The sequence below is a fragment of the Bidens hawaiensis genome, unplaced genomic scaffold (genome assembly GCF_021521415.1).
Source record: "Bidens hawaiensis isolate Kalapana, Puna unplaced genomic scaffold, B.hawaiensis_p1.1 tig00012557_1, whole genome shotgun sequence".
Lineage (NCBI taxonomy): Eukaryota > Viridiplantae > Streptophyta > Magnoliopsida > Asterales > Asteraceae > Bidens > Bidens hawaiensis.
Window position 1 is genome coordinate 600,930 of NW_027492029.1, and position 21,791 is coordinate 622,720.

Genomic DNA, 21,791 nt, shown 5'->3' on the forward strand with positions numbered 1-21,791 from the left:
AAGTAGGACACACGAAATGTGTTGTAAACCGCTTAAGTTCCTTCACTAACTCTTATTGTTGTGTCATTTAATCCGTTTGTGCAATGAAAAGACAACCTGTTCTCTTATTCTCTTGTACGTCCTTGGTTACGTTGAGTTGATCATAAGAAATTTGATTGGAGCAAGAAAAGAAAGGACACAAGAATGTTATAATTACCTAACCGATTGAATCATCCACACATGGCGCTGCTAAACATTTCACTTTACTTCTTTTTATTTTTATCCTTATTCCATAACATGTTAGCTTCAGACTCAATTAAGGATTACTGGTTTTTCATTGTATTATTAATTTGCATAATATGTTCCGGTCAATCTTTCTTCAAAACAGGTTTATTTTAGTGATCAACAACCCGAACTGGTTAGCCCAAAACCGGTTTTTTCCCGGCTCACGGTTTAAAGAAATGTCTAAATGAAAAGTCAAAAGTTGTTATGGTCAAATACTCATTTTATTTGCTTTTGCGTGATTCCTCTGTTTTGTTCATCAAGCATCCAGGTACTTTAAAACCCTAGCTTTTACTTACTGCAAAATTGATTATCAATAAGTCTCAATTGGCATCGTACATCTAGCAAAGAGTAGATGCTATCATGATAATAATTGTGTGTTTTCTGGATTCGTAAGGTGTGAGATCACACATCTATTGAAATGAAGTTTGATTTAAATGTTTTACTTAATAATATTATTATTCATCTAGGGTTTGTAGATCCGTGACTTGCAAAAGAGGATGTTGTTAGCTGTGTTGATCGCCAACTCTGAGGGCAATATTCTCGTCGAACGGTACACTTCGAAACCTTATTATCTCTAATATTCTACATTCTGCATTTGTACTATAATATACCTTAAGGATTATGTAGCCAAAAGCATTTATTAAGGCCAATTTCATATGCTTTGTAACGCGGATTTAGGTCAACTTTGTTATTACATTGTAAAAGAGCTTACTACAGACATTTGATCTTATCTATTTGCAATTCTATGGGGTGAGCAGAAAACCGAATTAACCGAACCGAAACCGAATAACCGAAAAAACCAAACCGAAAAAAACCGAACCGAAGCATTAATTGACGGTTAATTTTGTAGTTTTTTGAAAAACCGATTTTTGGATTTAGGTTTGGTTATCCATTTTAAAACAACCAAAAAAAAGTGAACCGAACCGATTAATCGAAACAAAACACAAAAGAATCCACCATTGACGGTGATGAAGATTATGAAGATGATGAAGATTAGGTCTAAACTTTGAAGATGAATAAGATAATGAATGAAGATTCAGGCCAAACTTTTAGTGTTTTTTTATTAAGAACTTTGTTGAATTTTAAACTCTACTACTAAAACAACTTTGTATTTGTTTGGTTCCACGTAACACGTGTCTATTTTTGTTTTTTAAATTCAATATATATTAGGTACTCTATTTTTTGAATTCTTTTTTATTGTTGTAATGTCTACTCATAATAAAAAAAAACCGAAAATAACCGAAAACCGATCGGTTGGTATTCTAAAATAACCAAACCGAACCAAACCGTGCTCACCCCTAATATACATATAATCCAATGCACATTTTGAACTAATTTATAGGATGTCACACTATACAAATACTGGATTTGTGTATATGGTTTGCGTATTATGACATACAAGTGTGCAGATTTAATGGCGTTCCGGGTGAGGAACGGTTGCATTGGCGATCTTTCTTAGTCAAACTTGGAGCAGAGAACCTTAAAGGTGTCAAGAATGAAGAGCTTCTTGTTGCATGTCACAAGTATGTTGTTCTTTCATTCTAATTCTATCCTCTAATATTGTTGATACCTTTATTTATCCCAAGTTGATTGTATTTATATGAGTTTTAGGCTAACCTGATTGATGCATAGTTGGCCATGCTTATTGCAATACATGAAATTAGCCTCCACTTCTAGTCATAATATTAATTAATTTATTTTTGTTGTTGTGTTTTACAACTTAGAATTGTTTCTAGAACTAGGAATCAATGGAGAAGCTTGAACGAAAACGCCGGGGTGGCCGACCGCAGTACAAGCTTCGCCCTTGGTAGGAATCTTTTTAGGTTTGCAATCACTTTGGGGGCTTGCCTTTTTTTTAATCACAAATGGGGTCGTAGCATTTAGTATTGGCAATCAAGTAGTTTGTGTAGGTGTTTAAGTAGTGAATCAGTGAAAATCCGTAGTAGTATTTAGTATTGGCGAATAAGGATGATGGGGTAAGAGCTCCGGACTGGACTATATGTCCAGCTCGGCGACTGTGTCTTTTAATCAAAGAATTTTATTTAAGTATCATGATTTATTTGCTATTTTAAATGTGTGTCTTTTCTTATTACTTGTCTCTTGTTGCTAGTCATTTCTTGCATTAACATACAGCTTGAGAATAGTTATCCTTGTGCAACTACAACAGTTTGTAATTAAGGGCATCTGAACTATGCAATTGTATTGGCTTGTTTAATATGATCTCAAATGAATTTTGGATTTACATCATCAGTAGTAACCATGATGAAACTTCCATCCTTCCCCTTTATGTACTCAGATATCATGAACAAAGCCTTATAAAATCAGAAACATGAAAATGAATAATCACTCACTCGATTCTCGATTTGAACAATATATCAGTGTGTATATAAATCTATGATAGCCCTGCCCATGCGGCGTCATCATCATATTACATCGCCTTAAGTTAGTTAATAAAACATGCATAGTGTTTTTCCATCATCATTGATGTATGAAATTGCATGAAGTTATGAGCACCTCATAATTTGTTGTCTGTTAATTTATCTATTAAATGTTGATCCTGTTGATCATCTGGTTTACTACGTGCGTTGACTTTGCTCACACCTCTTGTTACGTATCAAATGGTAATATGATCGATTAAGAGAAGAAGAAGAACAGAGAAGGAGTTAACTCTCTAATTATCGATATCATTCTCATTCGCGACTCTAGTATATGTATATGAACATATTACAGATATAACCCTAAACTATTAGACATTTACACTTTAGTCCTTCTACTATTTAATACCTAACATTACTCCACCCTCAAAAGATTTTTGTCCTCAAAAATCAAAATAAGAGTAAAAAAAAATGAGAAAACTCTTGTAAGTTGCTTTCCATACAAGCAAGCATGAGTGAAGTTGCTTTATCATCATGTACGCCAATGCATACCTTAATTGTGGCCTTGTAAGTTCATCTTTGTAAGTATCATATGGGCCAATAACATCCATGTTGGAGACTAATTCCATCCAAGCTTTTGTGATGAATGAAGAATATTCTCAGGAATACAGGATGCTGAAGAGGCCATTAGCAGAGCTAGCTATATTATTTGAACAAGAATCATTCTTCCTAACTTGTTTTTCATCACCTAAAAGCCCTTTTGTCCACAACTCAAATTTCATTTCATCCATGTCTAAGGCAGAAAACTCAGTTGCAGGTAGTTTCTGCAAGTAAAAAACAGTCTTGTATTCGACACTGCGCCAACCATGAACTCGTTCTGCTACTTCAAAAATTATTTTAATTCTTGCAGTCATATACAATGCCTCATTTTCATTCAGATAATACCATGGATTTTTGTTTATTGAATAAGAAGTCCATTTTAACTTGTCAATTTCCAACATTTGAGCACTCCCTTGTAACCATTCTTGTAGAGATGGATTGTTGCACCAAACCTGCTGATGGAATATAGCATACGTTATTAGTACGAAACGAATGAGTAGAACCAGAGTCGAGACTTCAGTTGTCCATATGTGCCACCAGTATTCCCTAGCCAACACGTTATACTTCCATTTGAGCCACATGTATACCTTCCGTTTCAAACGATTCCATTTCATAACTGAAACCAATTGTAAGTAAGTCTCTAAAACAATATAGTCAATTCTATCCACTGCTACGGTTATGATCTTCACTTTTGTTGCTGCAACTCCCACCACCAGTCTTTTTGTTTGACTAATCTGCAGTCTTGTTTGACTATCTTGTGACTGCAGTCTTATTACCCATCCTAACATTAGGATGATCTCTACACTGAGTTCATCAAATGGAAATGGGAAATAATATTGTATGAACTCCAAAACTTTGGATTTCCATCTATGCCAAGTATATCCAACTTCACCCGTTTCTATCGCATTCAATTCAATCTCTTCCACAACATGAAACCGTGCATCATGAGATGTTATTAGAAAATAGTTGGTTTGGACCCCTACATGTTTTCTTACCAACTTTTGTATATCACACCTGTCATGTTTGGATAGTTCTACAGGAAATGTTTTTTTCTGTTTAACACCATCTCCATCCACTTCACATGGATGGAAGTCATCCACTGCCAAATTAATTCTCAAATCATATTTATCCTCATAACCATCAGACAATGGATCTGTGTTTGGTTGCTGATTTGTTACAATTTCAATCAGACAATGGATTTTATATTGGGTTTCAGATTCATACTCATGGTTAATGGGCTCTTGAATGTTATTATTAACCCATTCATGAACATCACTATTGAGTGAATCACTAATCTCAGTTCTAAATTCTTTATTTATTTCACTGTCATCTTCATTTCTTTTTGAATCATTGTTATTTTTCTTTGAATCCAAACTACTTGCTTCTTTTTCATATGCGTCTTTACAAAAATCACTATGAACCTCATTCTTTTCAACATCACTTTCCTTTTCTTGATTTAAAGAACCAAATTCTGTTTCAAACATGACATCTTGATCAATGGCTCCTTGAAACTGAATTTCAACCCTACTAGGCATTTCATCAAACACTTGGTGGGCAGATTCCACTTTTGTGACTTGAGACAAATAGGGTGATTCAAGAACTTGTTCATTATCATTAGAGATATCAAGATTACTTGTTTGGTGTGAATCAAATATACTTACCTCAAAGTTTGATGAACCTTCTTGAATTGACTAATGAACAAAAACCCTATTTAGAATTCTTTCTTTTAATCTAGCAAAAGCGAACGCCTTTTCCAAAGTTAACCCGTTGTCCAGATTGTGATATCCCATAAGAGCATCACCAAATTCTGGTTTAAGGCCTTTAATAAAGAGATATATTGCATAATCTTCATTTATTTCTTTAGAATCTTTGACCTGATCGAACAGAAATTGGAATTCGTCACAATAATCGATAACCGTACCTTCTTGCCATATTGACATAATATTTTCCAAGGCGATATCCATGATATATTTGTTAATGCTGGTGTGAATTTGGATTTTTGAAAGGAATGAACTGATCGAACAGTGATCAAAACTGAAACGAAAATCGGAGACAATTGAGTGTAACTGAGTTGAAATTGATCAAATCAATGGTCTATTTCAAGAATCAAAACCAAACGAATGAAAATTGAGTGAATTAGGGATGAACTTTGGTAAATTGGGGTTTGAAATCACGAGCTTCCAAGGATCGGAGAGCTCTGATACCACTTGTTACGTATCAAATGGTAATATGATCAATTAAGAGAAGAAGAAGAACAGAGAAGAAGGAGTTAACTCTCAAATTATCGATATCATTCTCATTCGCGACTCTAGTATATGTATATGAACATATTACAGATATAACCCTAAACTATTAGACATTTACACTTTAGTCTCTCTACTATTTAATACCTAACACCTGTGAAGCAGGTACTACTTAGTAGTGTATATTTGTTTACCATAAAATCTCTTTTAAACTAAGTTTTTCTATCTATTAAATATTAATTGATTGATGAAGTCTATTAGATGCAATGTCTCATATATGAATTTTTATGTTTACCATTAAATATGAAATACCATGTGTCATTTATCCTTTTGATCTGCCATTGCCTTTTCAGGTCTGTATACATTGTGTATACTGTGCTTGGACATGTCAGCATCTATCTTGTCGGCAAGGATGAGTACGATGAACTTGCTTGTAAGCTTATCTTCATATCTGTTGCTCAACCATTAATTTTATTACAGATTAACTGTGAATGTTGTTTTATTTTAAATTTTTTAAAAAGTTGCCAACACCTTATTTAAACTGTGAAAAGTTGAAGTTACAGTTTTTTATGAAATTGGATATCAGTAATTCAGTATTGTATTTTTTAATCAAAGTATTTATTGTAATTATGAATTGTTAATGCTGGTTCCCCCTCCCCCCCCCCCCCCCCCCCCGGTGAAGTGTCGGAAGCAATATTTGTTGTGACCTCAGCCATTAAAGATGTATGCGGGAAGCCACCAACAGAGCGCCTATTTTTGGACAAGTATGGTAGAATATGCTTGTGTCTTGATGAGATTGTATGGAAGGTGAGTTCTGTTCTATTCTTCAACTCACTTTATAAATGCATGCTTAGAAAAATAAGAAAATATATGACAAGACTTATGTTTGATCCCGTTTGTGATATACACATAAAACGGGAATTAATAGGAAAAAAAGTCCAAACGGGTTTGTGATATATGTATGTGTGTGTGTGGTGTTTTAAGTCAGAACCAAGAAATATGTCGAGAATTGTGAAAACCGCATAATGCACTTGTACCACTTACTTTGAGTGTTATACAAAAGAGGGTTACATAACCTCCTACCCCCTATTTTATTAAATCATTTATGCAGTTTGTGTTTTACAGTGAGGATCACTACTGAACACTAATTTAGTGTGAGAACACATTTATAAGTTATGGACATATCATCATCATCATCATCATCATCGTACTCAGTATATCCCACCAATAGCAAAGCTATGGTAGGGTCTGAGGAGGGTAAGATGTAGACAATCTTACCTCAACCCCATAGGGATAGAGAGGCTGCTTCCGGTGAGACCCCCGGCTCGAGTTATGGACATATAAAATACCATCAAATTAATTTAAGTTATATAGATAAACAAACAATCAAAGTATTATGTTCTTATTTTTATTTTTAATTTCTGGAGAGATGGATGAGAACATTACATTTATACCAATTTCTTTTATTTATAAAGTTTTTAAGATTAGAAAAACGATGTTCCATTTTGTTTTGTGTGTTTGCATATTCTCTCAATATATAATGTTTTGCATAGACCCCTCCCCTATATTACAACAGTAAATGTTAATTAATATTTTTAGCTAACTTCTTTTGTTGGGTCCATTTGAGAATTGAGATAAAACATAACCTACATCGACCCATAAATAAGTACAGCGGTCAAAGTTGCCACTGATGTAGGAAAATGATAAAGCGGATGTTTTAATCGGGCATCACCCCAAAATATATGCACCAGACTGTTGTCATTTATACGGGTCGCAGAGGTCTTGTATTTGCCTTACCAATCTGACAACTCTGCAGAGTTGGTAGACAACTCTGCAAAGTTGTCAGGCCTGACACTATCGTGGAGTCACACTAGTCATATACGCCTATACGAGAAGTATAGAACGGGTAGTATACAACCATACGACACGTATGGATGCCAGGTTTCTGAATATCATAAGCATATTTTTAATATTCATACTAATGTTGGGAATTGATTATGAAGGGGTTGTTGGAGAACACAGACAAGGATAGAATCAAAAGGCTGATACGGTTGAAGCCTCCAACAGAGTTCTGATTATACTCCTGCTTATCATAAGCTTCTCAGAGGTTTTTGAATCATTGTATAAAAAAAGGCAAATGTCTTCTCATGGTATGACATTTCCTTTTATTTCTAAATCATGTTTTCAACCTTTTATGCTCATTTTGATGCTACTGTTGCTCCTATGTTGTATTTTCATAGTTTCTTTTAGTGGTGTCAAAGTTAGGACATCTTTTTACGCCCGTAAGGGATTGGGTTTACCCAGTGCACTTATTTTCTTCAAAAAATTTTTTTTAATAAATAATCATTGGTGTTATACATATTATTGCAAAAACTACATATATTTTAAAACTAATATAAGATATAAAAAAGATGATTTAAGAGGCTAGTTTGTTAGGACAGTCACTGATCACGATACCAAGACCACAATAACAGTGAAGTGCACACATTATTTCCGAATCATGAAATTATATACCTTTTAGATTAATTACATAATTAAAAATGTATTCGAGAATAATGTAAACCCTTTTATTTCAAGCTACATGTCATTGTGGTCGTTACCATTCTAAGAAATAATTATAGACTGGTTATATAACTATCAAGAGTATTTATAAAAGCATATTATGCACATAGCTGGTTTAAGTATACCTGTGGCTGTCAACACTAGGGGTGGCAATCTTGACCCATACCTTTTAAAATGAGTCAATTTGAGTTGTTTTAAAAGTTAAATGAGTTGGTTTAAGTAAAAGGTTTTAACTAAATGGGTCAAAATGTGTCATTTGAAATTCCATCCTTTTATTTTCGGGTCAAAATGGGTCGACAAGTTCAAAGAAATGGGTCGATGTGGGTTAGTGTCCTAAGGAAATGTGACAGGTTTCGGATCGGAACGGGTTTTCGTACAAGACAGGTTTCGGCACGAAACGGGTTTCAGATTGGAACGGGTTCTGTTCAGGTTTCAAGCCAACACGAGTTTTCACCCGTGACATGTTGGGTTTTGGTTTCTTTTGCTTCTTTCTGGTCAATGCCGGACTCGTTTTTGTTCGTTTTTTCAGTTTTGTTTTTGTTCGGTTTGAATTCTTTTAGTTTCGTTTTGATTGATTTTTTCGATTTCGATTGATGTGGTCCGGTTTTGGCTTTTTGTTTCTTTGTTTCATTTTCGTCGATTCTTTCGGTTTCGGTTCGATTCTAGGTGAGTTTTTTTTAATGGATCGAGGACAACGTAGAAAACATTTTAGTGTTTTTACTCATTTCAACCCATGACTCGTTCGACCCAACCCAACCCAACCCATTTGCCACCTCTAGTCAACACCATTAAATGCACCTTTTAATTGATCAGCTACGCTGGCCATGTTTAAATGACCATAACTATCTATACATGATTTGATTCGTGAAGCAAATGATGCGTGAATCTTAGAAAAGAGAAACATGATCATTTATGAAATACTAAACATCCGTGATGGACATATTATATGATGATGGAAATTGTTTTTAGTGACTGACTACAGTAGCTAGTCTTATTTGTAATTGTATAGACTAAACTGTAACTACATCTTCCGTGTTGGGAACAATATTTTGAATCTTATCTTTGTCGTCGGAAACAATTTTCCGAGTCTTATCTTCGTCATCTGAAACAATTTTCTGAATCCTATCTTCCTTGTCATTAACAACTTTTTGAATCCTATCGATAAATTTAAGCATCGTCTCCAAGCCTTTATCATCTGAAACAAAAAAATGTTTAGTCACTTTTGAGTGTGTTAGAAAACGAATGTGTGTTACTTTGATACGGGTTAAAGTAAAGACTTACCAAGTCTTGGAATAGTATGACCTTTAGGATGAGTAATCACCATAGGATTTTCAACCGATTTCAAAAGTTCAGTCCCGTATGGCTTTAAGAAATCGTTATCACCTATAAAGATGTAACATAAGCAGAATTGATAGTTAGGCGTGCATATAGGGATGTTTAACAAGCAAGCCTTGCTCGGGCTCAAATTTAAACGAGCCAGCTCGGCTTGTTATTTCTTAATATTTGAGCTTGAGCTTGGCTCGTAAAAAGCTCTAGCCAACTTGTTTAAACTATATTCATGTTTAATAATTATATTAATAATTTAAACAAAAAAAATTCGGAATTAATATTTTTTTTGGTAGTATTCGATGTGCCAATTGACTATATTACGCGAGATTGCTTAGTTAACCTTGACTCGAGTTCGACTTGCAAAACGAGTCACCTCAGCTCGTTAATAAGACGATTTTTTTAGCGAGCTTTTTTCGAAACCTCCACAAAACTCTAGGTATATATTGTTAACTTTGGGTTTCGTAATTCTTTTTTTTTTTAAAAAAAACGGTTGGAATATTTTTTGTTACAATGGAAACAAACCCTATATTTGGAAAGAAATTTGTAAACTTTTGGGGAATATCAAATGGGAGCTACGTGGGTACTATAGAAATCATCAATTATTATTGGTGTTTGGTGAATCATGTGGACAAGAATAACAAAGCACACAACTATTTGCTATAAAATTAATTAATTTAATGAATAGGTATCACTTCACTTGACATGTTAGCCGGTCGATAGTTTTTTCTTTTAATGACTTCAAATTTATAATGGATATTAAAATTGAATTGTAAATAAAAGCATCTAATTACATAAAAGTGTAAACACTAGCAAACAGAACATAAAAAGTGCCAAAAGAGTACCTAAAAAATGGAGAGACGGACATTGAATGGGAAGCGAATATGCCTTCTCAGCCCATGATTCATTTTTAAATTTTGCTCCTGAAATTATCATCAAAAATTCGATTTTCGGTACCCTCTTCAAAGCTATTCCCTGTAATATTATTTTAAAAAAGAAAAAAAAATTAAATGAGTAACTTAATTGAATCATGTTGAGTTAGGTGCTGTTTGTTTTTGCAGACATAAACTGTCTGCAAGCTGATTTCATCTGTTTTCATGTCTGCAACTGAAGATGTGGTCTGAAGATCTGCAAGCTGAAAATATAAGACTGTTTGTTTTTATAAGCTGATACTGTCTGCATAACTGTCAAACTTATCTCACAAGATAGAAGTCATTTATTCAAGTTACATAGAAAATATAATAATAAAATTGTGGCGGCGGACGGTGGGTAGTGGCGATGGATGGTGGTGGTGGACAGTGGGTGGTGGTAATGGACGGTTTTGGTGGGTGGTGGACGGTGGTAGTTGACGGTGATGGCGTCCGACAGTGGGTGGTGGTGGTGATGAACGGTTGTGGTGGGTGGTGGACGGTGGTGATTGGTGGTGGCTGTGATGGATGGTGGTGGTGGTGGTGGTGGCGGACGATGGGTAGTGGTGGTGGATGCTGGTAGTGGCGGCGGACGGTGGGTAGTGGCGGTGGATGGTGGTGGACGGTGGCAGTGGGGGATGGTGGTGGTGGCGTACGGTGGGTGGTGGTGGCGGACGGTGGTGGGAGGAGTGGATGAGAGGGTGGCTTCAAAGGGATAAGAGTATGATTTTTTTGCGAAGATGTTTTAAGCAAGATTTCTTTGCTTTTCTTTTAAGATGAAAGAAGATAACTTAAGATCTGTTTTAAGAAAAAAAACAAACAGTCTTCAAGGGTAATGTCTGCGCGCGTGCAGAGATTAGCTCCCTTGAAGATGTTTGAAGAAAAAACAAACACCCCCTTACACAAGTCAACCTAAACACAACTCAGTATATTTATGTGTCACATATATGTGATCTAATACTAACACACTTAAAATCATATGAGCCGTGTATGTAAACAAGTCAAACACGTTGGAGAGTTGTAATCAAGCCGTGAACATGCCGATATGTTTTAATTTAGCACTATCCGAATACGGCACGTTTGATTGCACAAGTTATACATAAATCAAAAAAACCACACCTTATTTAATTCCCCCTTAAAAAGGGACCCGTATGCATTCTTTTTCTTATATTAAATGTAATCCCACCAAATTTGAAAACTAAAACTCATCGAATCACCTTTTAAGCATCCAGCTCTATACACACGTTTTGTTGTATATCGTAACACATTTCCCATGTTAACGCACTAAAATTTGAGTAAAAAAAATAAATTCAATAATAAAAACCCAAACCATCAAACCAAACTGCCGTTTCTACCCACGCAGCTTGCATAAGAGCATTCTCATCATATCGCTCAAAATTATGTGTAGAACGTTTGCAAATTATATGGTGAAGTTTTGAGTTGGTTGTGAAAGAGAAAATTTATTGACTTTGTAAATTTGGGGAAACAAAGTTTGCCCATATTTATTGAATTGGTTGTGAATAGAGAGAAAAAACTGTAATAAAAAAATATTATTTAATTAAATATGAGAGAAAAATATAATGCTTTTTATTGTAATTATTGAGATGAGATTGTGTAATAGGTTGTGATTGCTTATTTTCATCAACTTATGACTTATTAACTTTTTAAAAAGTAACAAAGTGTTTGGGATAAGTTACATTTTTTTAACTTATTGCCTTATTAAAAAGTTATAAGGAGGAAAATAAAGAATCCCAAACACCCTTAAGATAAGAGTTATTTTCATTAAGAAAAATACTTTTTATTTTTACTTAAAATTCTGGAATATAGCAGTACCCATATTTTATTTTATTTTTGGGTATATTTTTTCTAAAACACACAACCTTACCAAAAAAAAAAAAAAAAAATAAATAAATAAAATCAACAAGTAGAGGTCGGAGTTAGTTAAACCTTAGAATTAACTAGTTAAGGGCTTATTTTATATCCACGAACGCCTTAACGTATCAACTGATGAGACCTAAACGTTAAATCATGTTCACGTAACTAGATTGCTTTGCTTGATTAACACCCCGTATGTTTTGCATGATCTATTTCGTTTAACACTAGGATTGCTAGTTGTACCACGTGCATTAACGATTGTACTTAATAGTGTATCTGGTCGTACCTTAGCTTGCAGTCCTGGTAATGCAGCTGACAAAATCGCACCCTAAACAAACACAACGCCACCAATTCAATAATAATAATAATAATAATAATAATAATAATAATGATAACAAATCACCAAAGAAACCTGTGAGAATCCAAGCAAACCATCAATGGGTGCGTGCTTAATCATGCATTCTTCAATATACGCAAGACACTCTTCAAAATTCTCATAATCCGTAAACTCCTACAATACAAACCCAAATCTCAAAAACTTAATTTAATTCTCAAAAAAAAAAAACAGAGTTATTATTATTATTACCTTATTGAATTGAAACCACTCGTAATAAGGCGGATCGAATATTCCTTCAACCTCAGATTTACCGTTGCAAGGAAACGGTGCATCCGGGAATACGAAATCGAGCTTCTGGAGCACGGATTCGGGCCATTTATGTAACTGGGTTTTGAGTATTAAGCCGCTGGTTCGGAAGCCATGGAGGCAGAGGATCCGTGGCTTTCGGGTTGTGTATATGGTGTTGGAGGATTCAGTTGTTTCGATGTGAGCTTGGACCATTGTTGGTTTGGGTATGTGAGTGTGGATGATTGATTCCACGGAGTTTGGAGTGGTATATATATATATATGGAGGATGGTATTGGTGGTGGTTTGTTATTAATGGCGGAAGAGAATGTGGATTCGGTGTTTGGGAATCTCGATGGTGGGGTTTGTGTTTTCAGATTGGTTAATAATAATAATAATAATAATAATAATAATAATAATTTTACATTTTTAACGTAAGGTATCTTTCAATATCTTTTTTTCCTGAAATGTATCGTGTTGATATCTAATGTTGGTTTATCCGTATAATTTGTGTAGTGTTTCTTGATTTTGATCTTTTATGTCATCCAAATAACATGTTGGTTGTAGTGTTAAACAAACGAATACACGTAACAAGTAAAATATTACTCGTAGAACATTTAGCATTGGCCTTTTTAAAAAAGTATATGTACACTTCCCTAAAAAAAGTAACCAATTTCACATTAAGGAAAACAAATAAGCCAAATATAAACATATAAGCCCCACCAGAGCATAACGGGAGGGTGAATGTGAAAAGGGGTGTGACATCATTCCCCACAGGCTTAGAGAGAGGTATCACTGTCATGAGCCAAGGTCGAACAACAGGTGTTAGAGCCAGAAAAGAACTGTTGCGCTTGTCGACCAAGCATATATTCGCAAGACGACTGGTTTATTACAAAACCAATAATAATAATTTCAATAAACTAACCAATATATATTTTATACAAACATGAACCCAAATTGCCATTTAAATCCAAACAACTCATTCTTTCATGAACGCTCACTCAACCGAAACCAACAAGTTGACCCGAATAATATATGATAGGGTTGAGAACGTTTTGGTTAAATAGTGATGGTGACTACAATACAAGTCCTAATTGTAGGTGAGGGTGACCGCATCTTCCTTGTTAGAAACAATTTTCTGAATCCTATCGATGAATTTCAACATCGTCTCCAAGCCTTCCCCATCTGAAATACCAAGATATGTTAGTTAGTGAATCCAAGTTCGCTAATTCTATCACTTTTGAGTGTGATTGTGAATTGTGATCATAAGAAAATAAATACATGTAGTATACCTAGTTAATTTGATATAAGAAAAAGTGAAATTAGCGTATAATAGTAAAGGCTTACCAAGTCTAGGAATCGTATGGCCTTTAGTATGATGAATTACCACAGGATTTTCAACCGATTTCAAGAGTTCAACCCCGTATGGCTTTAAGAAATCTTTATCACCTAAAAAAAGTCTAATAAATTAGCTGGTGTATAACTGTATAATAAATAGAATACATTAACTGTGATTAGATTACGACTTATTGTAATTACTGTTATTCTATTTATATGATTACTTGATCTAATACCAATAAGGCAATAACTTACTATGTTCTCATTGTTCTACATAATAGGTAATATGATATGTTACAGTTAAATACACAACTCATTGTTCTAGATGGACCGGTTAAATATCGGGGGTTCACACTACTCACTAGGCCTAGGACAGGGAATAGGGTTGGCTTGCCGTAGCTCAAACGATATTTAGGCGTGCGTATGGCCAACTTTCGTCATCATAAGTCTTAATCCTTTTTAAATGCAGAGATGTTTTTATTTAATGAAAAGAATTGCAAATTGAATCGTGATGGAATTAACATCTGCAATATATCAAAGTGAATACATCATCAATTATTTGGCCGTTATAGGTGTTAGGCTGAGGGGTGTGGGGGGGCGCGAGAGGGGGGCGCGAGTGGGGGCTCCAGCCAATAATATTGTGACGTGTGGCAGAGAGAGAAACTTGATAAGATGGGTGTTGGAGCCCCCGCTCGCGCCCCTGGCCCTGGTGTGGAGGGGATCGACCAGGGGCGCGAGCGGTTTTTTTTTTTATTTTTTTATAAATGTATTAAAAAAACGTATTATTAAAAAAACTCATAAATTATTTAAAAAAACACACATTAATTAAAAAAACACATTAATATCTAACGGCTCTATTTCTAAGCCCCAACGGCTTAGAAACTAAAAAAACATACATTATAATCAAAAATCCAAAACATTCATCACAATTTTAGTCTTAAAAATATTGACATGTAGTTTTTTTTTAAGTAGACATATTTAACAATCCTTTTGTAAAAAAAACTTAAGAACAAGAACATAAAACTACACACATTAGCATAGGTTTAAGGTTAACTTTTATAAAACTAAAACTTGCAGGAGGGAAAGTGTAACTTAATAAAAAAAATTTGGTAAATAACCTAAATATATAAACTCACGTTCTCTCCTCTTCCCTACTCTAAAAACTTCAAACCCTAATTAGATACTTTATAGCCACCGCCACTCAGCTGCCTCAATCAACATAATCATAGTTTATCACACATCTTTGTCAGATCTTCATCACAATTCATTTACAAAGTCTAAAATGGTTTAAATGGCCGGAAAAATTGCATTCATTCTTACCGGATCTTCATCACACATCTTTTTCTTACCGGATCTTCATCACAATTTTTTTTTTAATAAAAATAAAGAGCCAACGGCTCTATTTCTAAGCCCCAACGGCTCTTCACGCATTCCCAGGCCACCTTTACGCCCATCCTCACCCGCGAACCACCTTGCGCCTGCTTTGTTTTTCGTGCTCGCGCCCCTCTCGCGCCCCTCTCGCGCCTCGGTGGTGTGGTGCTCGCGCCCTTGCGCCTGCTTTGTTTTTCGTGCTCGCGCCCCTCTCGCGCCCCTCTCGCGCCTCGGTGGTGTGGCGCTCGCGCCCCGGGGCGCGAGCGGATGGGCTCACGCGCCCCCTCTCGCGCTCCACACCCCTCAGCCTTAGCTGAATTTTGTGGACAAGAATCGTGAAATATCCTCCACATATTTTTATGTAAATTTTTTCTTGAAAGGAATTATTTTTATGTAAAAGTAACATGGTTTTAGAAATACAATTAATACATATAATAACAGTATAATGGCAAGCAAGCATGATAACACCGCCATATTTTTCGTTAAAAAAATCATTCCAGACTTCGGCAAACATATAGCCATATAGGCACTATGAAAATTGATATAACACCGTAATTCAGGTAGCTATTAAAAAAAACTCATTTTCTAATAAAAGATATATCAATATTATACACATATTAAAAAAACAATGTTTGACTTTATAGTATAGTTTTTTTTAATAACAAAATATATAAAGTTACTTGATTAAAAAGGCTAACACAGGAGAAAATACCATCTTTTACCCTTCCAACCTTAATTTTTAAATCAATTACAGAATTGTCAATGATTTTATTATTTATTTTTTTTTTGAACGACCAATCAAGAAATATATTAAAAAGAAGAAAGCGAAGACCAACAAGAAGCTAGCCCAGCCAAAAAATAAATAAATAAATAAAAATATATTTTAACAATTAAACTGATTTTATTTTAAATGCAGACATGTTTCTTAAATTTTGTTAACAAAAAAAAATAATAATAAAAAACAAAAATAAAAATATTGGATTGTTGTTGTGTGTTTGTTTAGGGTGCAATTATATCAGCTGCGTTACCAGGACTGCAAGCTAAGGTTTGTTTGTGTGAACAATTGAACACCATAAGATGATCTAGTCTTCTTACAATGTGTAATATACGTTATGCAGAGAATGGCATTGACGAAAGTACCAAATATCGGACTTTTAGTGAGAGCCCCCATGCCTATGTGGCAGTGACGTGGCAATCCCTTTTATTCAAATTTTAGTTGAACCACTACACACGGTCTAACATTACTTTGTATTTGATCATGACTCTCAGTGTATGTATGCATGCGTGTGTGTGTATCACAATACCTATAAAATAAGTACAAATGGTGTGAAGGGTGCAAAGTGATTATGGACTTTAATCTAAGTCAAATCATCATATAAAGTGCCTTAGAACATGCTTAAAAAACAAGTTGACGTCATAAACATTTAAAAATTTTGAACTACATATATACATAACATTTTAAAACATTAGAACAAACTATTAAAATAGTTTATCTTTTAGCGTGAATATATAATGTTAACAAAACATAAAAATTATTTTTTCTGAAAATCTTGTTAGCCGATACCCATCAAATAAAGTAGTTGAAAAGCATACAACAAGACCAGTTTTGTATCATACCCAACCCAAACTGTGAGGTTATAACTTATAACAATATTACAAAAAAGTACCTAGAAAATGAAGAGACGGACACTGAATTGGTGTTGAATATGCCTTCTCAGCCAATGCCTCATTTTGCAACTTTGCCCCTGCAATTATCACCAAAAATCCGATCTTTGGTACTCTCGTCAATGCCGTTCTCTGCATAACGAATATTACACATTGTAAGAGCACTAGATCATCTTATGGAGTTCAATTGTTCATACAATCAAACCTTAGCTTGCAGCCCTGGCAACGCAGCTGACAAAATCGCACCCTAAACAAAAACACAACAATTCAATAAAATTCAAATCCAAAAACTAATAATAAAAATAACCAAATCAGCATCAAAACCTGTGAGAATCCAAGCAAACCATCAATCGGTGCGTGTTTGATCATACACTCTTCAATATATTCAAGACATTCATCGAAATTTTCATATTGCTTATAATCCTGAAAGAAAATACACACAAAACCCTAAAATTAGTCAAACAGAATAATTAATTTGAATTTTTGATTCAGTAGATTCATGATTAATCATACTGCATACATTCTTCAATATATTCAAAACATTCATCAAAATTCTCATATCACTTAAACTGATGCAATTAATTCACACATCAACCCCTATATTTTGTCAAACAGAAGAACTATTTCGAATATCGACCAATCATTGCATGTTTAATCGTACATTCATCAATATATTCAATACAACCATCTAAATTCTCCCATTGCTTAAAATCCTATATGTTCCCGAGTTCATTTATGAAAAGAAAGGCAAGGAAAATAAAGTTTTCTTTTGGTATCTCCTCTTTCTTTTCGTTTTATTTTCCTTTCAAATCTTTCCAATTTGAAAAGATACAAATTCTTTTATTTTACTCATCATTTTCTCTTCCCACCCCTCCTTTTCTTTCTTTACCCTTTTAATATTTTCCTTCCTTTTCCTTTCTTAAATGAAACTCGGGAACACAACATATTTTTTTCATCCCTCATTTTCCTTCCCTTTCCTCCTTTAAATGAAACTCGGGAACACTAAAACTCGTTAAAACATAAAAAATATTTCGAATGCCGATTCGATCAGTACATGTTTAATCATGAATTCTTCAATATATACAAAACATTAATCTAATTTCCCATATTGCTTAAAATCCAGCAACTAATTCACACATCAAACCCTAAAATCTGTAAAAACATAAGAATCATTCCGTATTTCGATTTGATCAGTGCATATTCAATCATAATTCTTCAATATATTCAAAACATTCATCAAAACTCACACATTACCAACCTAAAATCCTGCAATCAATTCACACAGTAAACGTCTAAACCCTAGAATTCATCAAACAGAGCAATAATTCCATATTTCAATTATCAAACACGAACCGAACCTTATGAACCTGAAACCATTCGTAATACGGCGGATCAAAATAACCTTCCACTCCAGATTTACCATTACACGCGAACGGTGCATCAGGAAAGAACAGTTCGAGCTTATCAAGCACTGATTCCGGCCATTTGTTTATTTGAGCTCTGAATATTTGGCCGCTTGTTCGGAATCCATGCAAGCAGAGGACCCTTGGTTTTCGGTTTATAATCGTATCGGAATGTTGACTCCGTGTGATTTGCCTACGAGTGTGCCGATTAATAATATTATTATTATTATTATTATTATTATTATTATTATTATTATTGTGTAGGAATTGGAGTCGACATTTGGAGATAGTCAGTGGGGTGTGAAGTCGCTGCTGCATATCGTGAGTTTGGTTTTTTTTTTAGATTATTGGTCAAACGCATTTTTGTTTGCTCGGGTAGATGTATCATCTTATCTTACTATGCTACTAGGGTATAGACCCGCGTAATACGCGGTTTGAAACAAATATGTCACTAAACATAATCAAGTTAAACATTAATTTAAATAAACGTAATACTTCTTAAATGATTCGTACCAAAATGTTATAGATTTACATTGTCTCTATATTAAAACTTCAAAATTACAAGAAATTAATTTAAATCGAACAACCAAAACACATCTACAAAATAACTAATAATGTTCATTGATATACAAAAAAAAAATCCATTTTCCTAAGACACCTGAAAATTTATACAAAACAATAGTAGATTAAATAAAATATAAACCTAACATAACAACATGTTTAATAATTACTAACATATAAATAACAAAATAAATATTGACAACCATAAAATTTCATAAATAACATATTAGAGAAAACAAATATTTAACATTAAGATGACCTAACAAAAATATTAAAGGGTAAGATTGTCTACATAAAACGCTAACAGTTACACAAACTTGTCTATATTAGCAAAGTCATGAACATGATTAAATCGTATTATCCTAGCATGAACTTCAAAATTTTCGTCCAAAAACAAAAACATTTTGCTTTAGAATCTGAAAAACAAAACAAACCATGCAACCTGATTAACTATTAAACTAAAATTAAGTATAAACTAAAATGTTAACGTATGTCATAATGAGTTTATATTAACATTAATATCTAGAGGATTATGTAAAACTAAAAACAAAATGTGTGAATGTAACAATTACCATATAAATATAGACAATCATAAAATTTCACAAGAAAACATTTTAGAAAATCATAAATTTTAACATAATTATATAACCACAATCTTAAAATTCAGATGCTTTTAAAAAAATGTAACAAACTGGTCATCAAAATCATAATATTTTTTCACCATCATATTAACAAACACACATATTAAACATAAGTTAGGATAGTACCCGTGTTACACACGGTGGAACATATTTAAAAACATAATATATATGTAACATCATATAAATTTAATGAAATGCAAATGCTGTACTTATAAATAAATGATTATTTTACATGAATTATAAGATATCATAACTTATTTGAATCAAATACAAAGACTGACAAAGATAAATGAAAAGTCAAAATATTTTATAACTTGCAGCACGAGTCCATGGTTTCAAATCCATTTTATAACTTGATCCCGTGTTACACACGGTTGAAAATATAAAAACAATAACATAAGAACTTTTAAAAAAATATACTTATTTTTTTCAAACCCTGGTCATAGTTCCAAATCCATAATAATCCAGCTAGTATTTGAACTAACAATATACCAAAATATATCTATAATCTAATAATACAAAAGAACAATATGGTAGCAAACTACGAATTAAAAGTAAACCATAACTCACAACCTCCATCTCCTTGATGCAATATGAAATTTGAAATGAATGATCAACTTTGTATTGTGAGTTTCTTGAACTTGCTTAGCTGCAAAATTCGAATTATTTCTAAAAAGGTCAGATTGAAAAAAATATATATATAGTTAGTAAATTTCAATCTTGAAAAAAAATCTACTTTTGAATTAAATAACCTAATGAGTGACACATGTAACACATGGACGGGAATTTAGAAAACATAAAATATACATATATGTTTTGAATTTAAATGATTAATTTATTCAAATTCAATTTTTTAAAATATAGTCAAAGTACAACTGTGTAAATCAATATGTAAAGTGATAAAAAGAATGAAAACAAATGTATAAATAGAAATGAGAATAAATCATTGTTATTATTAAAATTATAATAATGTACACATTTACCAAAATTAGAGTCAAATCATATCAAAAAAATAGTCAAATTCAGTAAAATTATTAACCTATTAAAATTCGGTTTTTAAATATATGGTCAAAGTTCAACTGTATCAGTGTATAAATGGTTAAGAATTCGAATTTTAAAATAGTTTAAATAAATATTTTTTATTATTCACATTTTGATATACAACCTAAAAAGAATCTCCATTGTATCTCTCACAACCTTCATCTCCTTTATCCTAAGAATATAAACTTTGAAATGAATAATCAACTTTGTATTGTGAATCTTTTGGACCTGCTTGACTGCAAACGTAAGAACAATTTAATTGTAAAAATATTAGGAACACAAATTCAAAAAATAAAAATAAAAATTGAACATATATAACCATATTTAAAACGATGAATATAAAAAGAAAATTATGTTTTGGGTGTGAAATCCCATAATCAATTGAATCTACTATAAATAATAACAATAAGAAATTAATATGTGATTAATTTAATTTAAAAAAAAACAAAGTGAAATGTATATTAATAATTTGTTGAAGAAATTACATGCTTTAACTTAAACATCGGTGTGGAATCCCAAACCATACATTTTTGTTTCATGGTATATGTTTTAAATTATCATTTTTCTTTATTTGTCTTTGTATGTTGGATTCTTTTAAGTAAAACAACAATGTGATACCTTATATAAATAATATTATATTATCTGACGTTTACAATTCATTTAAAATGTATATAACACACACACACACACACACACATATATATTCACCCGTGACATATTCAATAAATCATATGTGTCGAATAATATTTATAAATGATGATAAAAAGGTTATTTAATTTATGATATATTAAGTATTGATGATTAGAAAATATGTCAATTTGAATATTGTGTTCTAAAAAAACGCGGTTATTATTTTAGTATTAATTATTAATTAATATTCACGTAAATTAAAGTAAGATTACATTACAATTATGGCAAGTATTTTTAGTTTGACAATCAGTTTTTTGAATATTAAAATGATAACTTATTCTAGTTAATGCAAAATCACAAAATTAA

At 33.0% G+C, this 21,791-nt stretch overlaps 3 protein-coding genes across 3 annotated transcripts; 1 reads left to right on the plus strand and 2 right to left on the minus strand.

Moving 5' to 3' along the window:
• Nucleotides 1–721: 721 nt before the first annotated feature.
• LOC143541377 (uncharacterized) lies at nt 722–7,724 on the plus strand. The gene is made up of 5 exons (XM_077034214.1): nt 722–814; nt 1,674–1,787; nt 5,836–5,915; nt 6,165–6,289; nt 7,486–7,724. The coding sequence occupies exons 1-5, from the start codon at nt 762–764 to the stop codon at nt 7,555–7,557; spliced, it is 444 nt and encodes a 147-aa protein (XP_076890329.1). The 5' UTR covers nt 722–761; the 3' UTR covers nt 7,558–7,724.
• A 1,098-nt stretch (nt 7,725–8,822) lies between these two features.
• Nucleotides 8,823–13,039, minus strand: LOC143541395 (uncharacterized). The gene is made up of 6 exons (XM_077034236.1): nt 12,740–13,039; nt 12,566–12,664; nt 12,440–12,481; nt 10,216–10,345; nt 9,326–9,427; nt 8,823–9,239 (listed from the first exon to the last, which is right to left on the minus strand). The coding sequence occupies exons 1-6, from the start codon at nt 12,989–12,991 to the stop codon at nt 9,055–9,057; spliced, it is 810 nt and encodes a 269-aa protein (XP_076890351.1). The 5' UTR covers nt 12,992–13,039; the 3' UTR covers nt 8,823–9,054.
• An 800-nt stretch (nt 13,040–13,839) lies between these two features.
• On the minus strand, nt 13,840–18,870 carry LOC143541371 (uncharacterized). The gene is made up of 6 exons (XM_077034210.1): nt 18,508–18,870; nt 17,474–17,572; nt 17,355–17,396; nt 17,152–17,281; nt 14,123–14,224; nt 13,840–13,960 (listed from the first exon to the last, which is right to left on the minus strand). The coding sequence occupies exons 1-6, from the start codon at nt 18,868–18,870 to the stop codon at nt 13,866–13,868; spliced, it is 831 nt and encodes a 276-aa protein (XP_076890325.1). The 3' UTR covers nt 13,840–13,865.
• Between the last annotated feature and the right edge of the window lie 2,921 nt (nt 18,871–21,791).